Source organism: Argentina anserina, chromosome 4 (genome assembly GCF_933775445.1).
Source record: "Argentina anserina chromosome 4, drPotAnse1.1, whole genome shotgun sequence".
Lineage (NCBI taxonomy): Eukaryota > Viridiplantae > Streptophyta > Magnoliopsida > Rosales > Rosaceae > Argentina > Argentina anserina.
The window spans coordinates 17697698-17705773 of record NC_065875.1 but is presented as its reverse complement, the minus strand read 5'-3'; the positions used below and the strand labels follow the sequence as shown (position 1 = coordinate 17705773).

The 8076-nt window shown below is 37.0% G+C and overlaps 1 protein-coding gene across 1 annotated transcript; it reads right to left on the bottom strand.

The window, feature by feature from the left end:
* Positions 1-7184: 7184 nt before the first annotated feature.
* Positions 7185-7959, bottom strand: LOC126792304 (probable ubiquitin-conjugating enzyme E2 25). Its single transcript, XM_050518760.1, is given in 2 exon segments — positions 7185-7430; positions 7432-7959. Coding segments are annotated over 2 exon segments (774 nt in total).
* Between the last annotated feature and the right edge of the window lie 117 nt (positions 7960-8076).

Sequence of the window (8076 nt, the reverse complement as noted above, 5' to 3'; positions counted from 1 at the left end):
GTGTTTCACACCTCTAAACTAAGCCCAACGCTCTACCCACTAAAGCAAGCTTTAGCCTAAAAAAGAAACATCATGACCACATCCAATATACTTTGAACAATTATGTGTTTTTTTTTCTCGATTGCCTTTATTGTTCATTGTATGACATGTTTTAGGATGAATTTCTTGGAAAATTATAGGGTGCGTTGTGGTATGGTATACAACAGTTGCATCCACCACATATTCACACCACCACTTCATGTGCATCAACATCTTCTCCCTCTTTCCACCTTTAGATCCTGATGTATGTTATACAATAGTTGTACAACATATACTGCACTTATGGCACCCATAAACAAACTGAGTGTAACCAAATTTGAGGAGTGGAAGCAAGACATAATTATAAACCTAGGGATTATGGACCTCAACATGGCCTTAAGGGAGGATCGGCCTCTGATCACTCAGACCAGTACTAATGCTCAGAAGCAAAAAGATGAAAAATGGGAGAGATCCAACGTGGTGGCGAAGTTGTTCATGCAAAAATACTTGACAAGGAAAGTTCGAGGTAGCTTTGAGCTGATTGATATAGGGAAGAGTCTTTTTGCCCTAGAAGTCTCTATTCATGATACTTTCCTTATCTATTCTGCTCTTGAATCTCTTCCACCTGCTTATAGTCAGTTGAGGGTCAATTACAATACTCAGAAAGATAAGTGGGACCATGGATGAGCTTATTGCACACTGTGTGCAGGAAGAAGCTAGGCTGAAAAGGAATAAGGAGAAATTCATCCATTTGGTTACTCAATTTGGAACTCAAGGGAAGGCTGTTGGACCTAGCAAACGTTTATTTCATCATGCCAAAAAAGCTCTTTCGAAACAAAACTCCTCCTCCTCCAAAGGATCTCAGAGCTTTAAGCCAAAAACAAACAACTTTTTTTAAATGTTTTTTTTTTTTTGCAAAAGTTCTGGTCACATGAAGAGAAACTGTGGCAAGTATAAATAGTGGCTAGATAAAAAGGGTACATATAGTGTTTTCACTCTCTCAGGTCCTTGTGTACGTTCATCTCATGTTTTCACAATAATTGAGTCCAATGTTATTTTTGTTCCTTCAAATTCCTGGTGGTATGACACTGGTTCTCCTATTCACATCTCAAATTCTTTACAGGGCTTTGTAACCCGGAAAACTCCAAGTAGAGATGAAGTCAAAATTATTGTAGGGAATGGAGTCAAAGTTGTTGTTGAAGCCATAGGAACTGTTCACCTTAAGTTAGAATTCGGTTTTGTTTTGAGTTTAAAGGATGTTTTGTTTATTCCTTCGATGAGAAGGAATTTAGTTTCCCCTGTCACACTTGTTAAGGATGGTTTTTATTTTAGTGAATCTCAAGAAATTAATTCAAATTGTGTTGGCAGTGCTTTTCTTCAGGATGACATGTGGCGTTTGAGGTGTTCTTATTTTGTTGATTCTTATCTTGTAGACCAATCTACAGCTTCCAAAGAGTCTATCTCAATGAAAATTCCATTTTCCTATCGCACAAAAATCTAGGACACATATCCAAAAGATGTCTTCAACAACTTGTTAAGTCTAGAATACTCTCAAACTTAGGACTAGTTTGGCGTAGCTTTTGGCACTTGCTTTTGGTCCAAAAGTGCTTTGGGTGCTTGTTGGGGGTGTTTGGTGAACTCCATATTTTAGATTTTGGGTAAAAGCGTTGTAGCAGACAGTTGAAAATCAAAACTAAGGCGGAGTCGAAGTAGGACAATGTTGTCAAGGCAGGTTGGCGTCGTAGTTGAGGCAGACGATGTGCATAAGGCAGTGGCGTCTTGGAGAGAGATTATCATGAGAAAATCTAGTCGCCGCCACCTTGGTCGAGTTGCTCTTCCTCCGACGCACACCTAGACACACCGCTAACGGCTCATCGGAAGTGCAAGAGACTCTGAGTCTTCTTTAAGAGCGGCGGCCGGCGTCGGATCCCCAACGAGCTCTTCTTCCTCGCCTGCTGCAAAAGAGACCGGACATCTCGGGGTGTGATCTTCCTTGTGGCATCGGCGTAAAGGTGTCATCGTCGTTCTCTTCGTCGAGTCGGCGTCGGCTTCCGGGAGAGAGAGAGAGAGAGAGAGAGAGAGAGAGAGAGAGAGAGAGAGAGATGGAGAGGAGGTCTGCACCTGGTAACTGGTGCCAAGTACTGTATTTATGAAAAGAGACATGAGCTTATTCTTTTTTTGGTGTGAATTTCAGTCATATATATACATTTTTTTCTTAAATTGTTCTCCCTCGGTTGTTACAACTCTTAGTTACACTTCAATGAACGGATCGATTCACACTCATGCATATTGATATTGGTGAGGTTATTCGATCTTTTATTCGGCAACGTCTTTATTGTTCATAGTATTGATACTTTGCCACATAAGATTTATCATGAACCATAAAATCTTAAATAATATATGTGGTTGTGATTTATTACATGATTACCAGCATGAACCTTCAACATGAGGTGAGGACCATATGATATTTTTACTTTTTTTCTTGAAATTCTAGATCATTTAAAATCAAAACAAAATGATTTGGACAAACAAGCGGCCAAAATTGCGCCGTGTGTCCATTTATTTGACTTTTAGTTAATTTTAAAGGATCTAATATCTTCTAAAAATCATAAAAAATAGTTCAAACGCTCTAAAATTCTCCAAATATTACCGCGTAATCAAGATAGTTAGCTCTATTTACCCATTTAAAAAATTTTAAATAATTGTAATTGTGTGACACGGCAACCCTTATGGAGGTAATGTTTACATTAGGATTGACTGCGTAGATCGAGACCCAAACCATTATAAAATTTGGTGAATTTCGTACCGTATCAATATCACAGTAACCCGATCACATCCAATGGTCAGAGTTTTATTTATAAATTTTACTCACGTGAATCACAACGTGTCTACTAATGTTGCATAACATTCATATTATGTTATATGTAAATGCGTCAATTTATAAACTAACTATACTGATAAAATAAAATTTGAAAAAATCGACGGTAGGATATCGTCGCTATAGTGTACTATGACCGTGGTATAAAATTTACTAATTTTAGGCAACGTTTAGTTCTCGATCCATACGTTTAGCTTTTTGTAGCCCATACCCACCTAAGGAGAGTTATGTTAGACAAAGATAATTATCTAAAATGTTTTGCATGAGTTGATAGAGCACGGGAAACACGTAGGTTTGCGGAATTTTTCGGGCATCTATGATATTTTTAAATATTTTTTGAGTTGAAAATCATTTAAAATAATAAAAACAAAATGACATGGACAAACAAGCAGCCATAATTGCGCCATGTGTGCCTTTATTTGACCTTTAGTTAATTTTGAAAGATCTAACATCTTCTAAAAATCATAAAAAATAGTTTCGATCCTCTAAAATATTTTTAAAAATTACCACAAAATCAGGATAGTTAGCTATATCTACCCATGGAAAAACTTTAAAATAATTTAAATTGCGCGACACGGCTACGCTTAGAGAGGTAGTGTTTAAATTAGGGTTGATTGCGTAGATTGAGACACAAACTAATACAAATTTTGGTGAATTTCATACCGTATTAATATCACAGTAACCTGATCACATCCAACGGTCAGAGTTTTATTTTATAAATTTTACTCACGTGAATCACAACGTGTCTACTAATGTTGCATAACATTCATATTATATTATATGTAAATACGTTTGTTTATAAACTAACTATTTTGAGAAAATAAAATTTGAAAAAAATCGACTGAAGGATATCGTTGCTATAGTGTATTATGTCCGTGGTTCTCGATCCACACAATTAGCTCTTTGGCATAATTATGTAAATTGTTTGGCATGAGTTGATGGAGCACAGTACTAGAAATGTATAGGAATGTTTGCGGAATTTTTCGAGTACCTATGATATTTTTAAATATTTATTGAAGTTGTAAAATTATTTAAAATAATCAAAATAAAATGACATGAACAAATAAGCGACCAGAATTACACTACATCTCATTTTTATTTGACTTTTAGTTAATTGTGAAGGATCTAACATCTTCCAAAAATCATAAAAAATAGTTATGATACTCTAAAAATTCTCCAAAACTTACCACGCAATCATGATAGTTAGCTCTATATACCCATGTAAAAAATTTAAAATAATTTTAATCGAATGACATGGATGCCCTTAGGGAGATAATGTTTAAATTAGAGTTGACCGCGTAGATCGAGACCCAAACGATTACAAAATTTGGTGAATTTCGTCCCGTATTAATATCTTAGCAACCTAATCACATCCAACGATCATAGATTTATTTTATAATTTTTACTCATGTGAATCACAACGTGCATACTAATGTTGCATAACATTCATGTTAGGTTATATGTAAATGCATCTGTTTATAAATTAACTATACTGAGAAAATAGAATTTGGAAACATCAATCGTATGATATCATCACTATAGTGTACTATGGCCGTGGTAGGAAATTCATTAATTTTCTGTAACGTTTAGTTCTCAATCCACATGGTTAGTTTTGTGTACCCCATACCCTCCTAATGAAAACTATGTTACACAAACATAATTATTGAAATGTTTTTTGTATGTGTTCAAAGAGTGTGATACTACCAATGCGTAGGTATTTTTGTGGAATTTTTTAGATACCTAAAATATTAATTATAATTTTTGAGATATGTTAATTTTTAAATTTCTTTTACAAATTCAAAATTGTACGTGTGGTCCAACTCTAACCTCATTAAATATATACTAACTTTTCTGCATGTGTGATGCACATACGGAAGGACTGTGCTCACACCTGCATATATAGGGTTCTCTCTAACTTTGGATATGTCATTGTCTCTTAATACTAACTATAAAAATGACAAAATTTTCTTACCATCCAGCTTCCTTACTATCCATCGATCCTAATAACTTGGCCTCAACTTTGTTTTCCTTTGTGTTTTCGATCACTTTTAATCCTAAAAACTCATTTAAGTAGATGTAGAACACTGCACAGACCCAAACAGAAGAAAACCATTTCAGATGCAGCATGTAGTACTGTAAAAAAAAAAAACAGACAAAAAGAAATGCAATAGCAGAAATGCCTCAACTCCTGAACTGAAATTTCATAATATTGATCACCAAGCGTCCTGCAACAATTGCAAGTACTTACCCAAAGCAACAAACAACAACACTATACAGAACGAAATATGTGAATAGCAAATTTAAAGTCAATCACCCAAAAATCACAGCGAATTTCCTACTTGAAGTCAAATTACCATCAGTCAGCTCATACTCGGGAAGGTTCAGTCACTAAGAAATAGAAAGCAAACACATGTGCATAATTATAGAATGCAATTGATATGCTTTCTACATATTCAACATGAAGTTAAGTGCGATATATATGCAGAGGCTTACAGTAGGGCAAGGAAAAGGAAGCGCTAATAACGTTTCTTGCACACAGAGAATCCAACAAACATAGTCAATAAACTTCTCCTAGCCATTATTACAATCTGGGAACAAAAGTAATTGAATAAATCCCATCTAGAGAAATAGTCTCATTCAATTTGTTAGCAAAATTTATGATTTAGCTCAGTGGTTCCTTTAAATTATTATCATGAAGAACATTCCTGCTCGTTTATATCAAGATTGTCCGGAAGTAAAACGGCAAAAGGTATTAAAACAAAATCTTATTCAGATTATTCACATGGGAACAAAACGTTAGAGATGTTTACCACAAATTGTAACAAGTCCACAGACAACATGCATGCATACCCGGAGATAATATCTATCTCTAATCTACATAATATAGAGAAGTTGTTGGATATACTCTCAAATATTTTTAAGGTACGGTTGTGACTTGTGAGAAGTGAATCCTTGATCCCTAGTTATCGAAAGAAAGAATGAACTTACTTCAATTTTAGGGCTCAAATGTAAGTGCTCCTACCTTTATAAAGAAATAAAATAAAAACCAATAGAAAAACAAATCAGTGCTCCTAATGCCCAACCGAACCGAAGACAAGAAGTGCGCCCCTGAGGGATTCGTAAAGTGCTTCACCAAATTTACGGCATTCTTCTGTTCAAAAGCTCTGACAAGTTCCGGGTACAACTGTTTCATCGAATCAATAAACGGAACTCAAACATAATGAACTGAAACTCTAGCGTCGTGCCGCCTGCTTTAGTCCATACAAACTCTTTTTCAGTTTGCATATTAGATTTTTTTGGCTTTTGACTTTGAATCTTTTTAGCTGCTCCATGCAAATTTCCTCTTCAAGGTCACCGTGAAGGAAAGTCGTCTTCACATCAAGTTGTTCAATCTCCAGCTTTAAACTTGCAGCCAAACCAAGTACCACTCGGATAGATGTCATCTTCACCACGGGCGAGAAAATTTATTCAAAGTCAATTCCCTTCTTCTAACTGAAACCTTTAACGACCAGTCTTGTCTTGATCTAGGTCGTAAGCTATTCTCTTCAGTCTTCAGTCTGTACACCCATTTGTTTCTGAGTGCTCTTTTACCTTTTGGTAACCCCACCAGCTCATAAGTCTGGTTCTGATGCAAGGATTGCATCTCTTCTTGCATGGCTTCCAACCACTCCCTATTGTGGTCATCAATTAGAGCTTCTTCATAAGACTATGGTTCTCCTCCATCTGTGAGAGAAATGAACTCATTTGGAGGGTATCTCTCTAAGGTTATGCGTTCCCTGGTTGATCTGCGAGGGCCTGGTGCCTCTTCCTCATCATCAGTTGTATTATCAAATGAATCATCAATCATTATACCCCTAGCTCAGTTGATGCAAAAGTCATGGCGGTCATTAAGGCTATTGAACTAACTTGGGTTAGAGACTGGAAGTTTATATAGTTAGAGTTAGACTCTTCTCTTATTATTTTTTATCTACAGTTTCCTCATCTAGTTCCTTGGAGTCTTCGGTGGAGTGGTCCAATTGCTTGCATCGAATCTCCCAAATGCATTTTAGATCGAGCCATATTTTTCGTGAGGGCAATCAAACTGCTGATGCTCTTGCTAATTTCAGTGCTTCTTCAGATAGTTTATTTAGTGGGATTCAGTTCTAGATTTTCTGGTAAGTCACTATAATAGAGATCGATTATGATTTCCTAATTTTTGTTTTTGTTAACTGTTTCTTAGTTGGTTGATGGATAATTATATTTGTTATTCTGTATTCATCTTTGTATCTTTTTTCCTTTTAATAAATTTTCATAAGAGGATGTTGGTCCTCTCTACGCTTACAAAAAAAAAAAACTGAAACTCTGTCCTCGGGTCTTCATCATTGTGATCCCTGTAGTAACTGACTCCTACACGGCTGTTAGCGTACGCATCACAAGCTCTCAATATCCGATTTGCTCTCTGTCTAAAGTGCTCGACAGTGAAAAGCTCGAAATTGTTGGGCGGTTTCCGGAGCAGATAAATCGTCATCTTGCAGGTTGTGATGAACGCATTACGCGTCCTCGTTGTAACGACGGGACTTCGCCTCCTGAAATATGCGAAGGCGACAAGGTTCATTATAGAAGGGCTTCTCGTTAAGAACAAGTCCTTGTATGGAGACCAGTACTTGGAGGATGGTTGACTGGTTTGGATTCCACCTCTCGTTCGTTTTCCCGACCCAGGTGTTAAGCAAGCTCAAACAGACCTTGCCGTTTGCATACATATTCGGGTTGGGCCTCAACCCGTGGGAATGGTAATAGACAAGTGGTGGTTGGTTTGGATAGTCAGTTGGGAACTTGACGTCGAAGAAGAACAGCTCGTCGTGGTAGGGCCTGCCGACGGCTCCAACAATCACGGCCCTCAGTAGGTCGATGCGATTTCTGTACACACGCACATAAATCGAGTCCGGGAGGTTCTTGCGTAGAGATTTCCACTCGCTCATGATCGTCTTATAGGCTGTGTTTCGGCCACCGATGGTGCAATCAGGGTGGGCGTAGTGGTGGTCTGAGAGGTCTGAGGCGACGTCGAATCTGGGGATACGCTCCATTACAAACGTTTTGCCCAAGGTAAGGTACTAAGGTAGACCTTTTGATAATTTATAGTGGATTCACAGTTTTCTTAAAAAAAAGAAAGTTTATATAAATTGAATTTAGGTTGAAGCTTC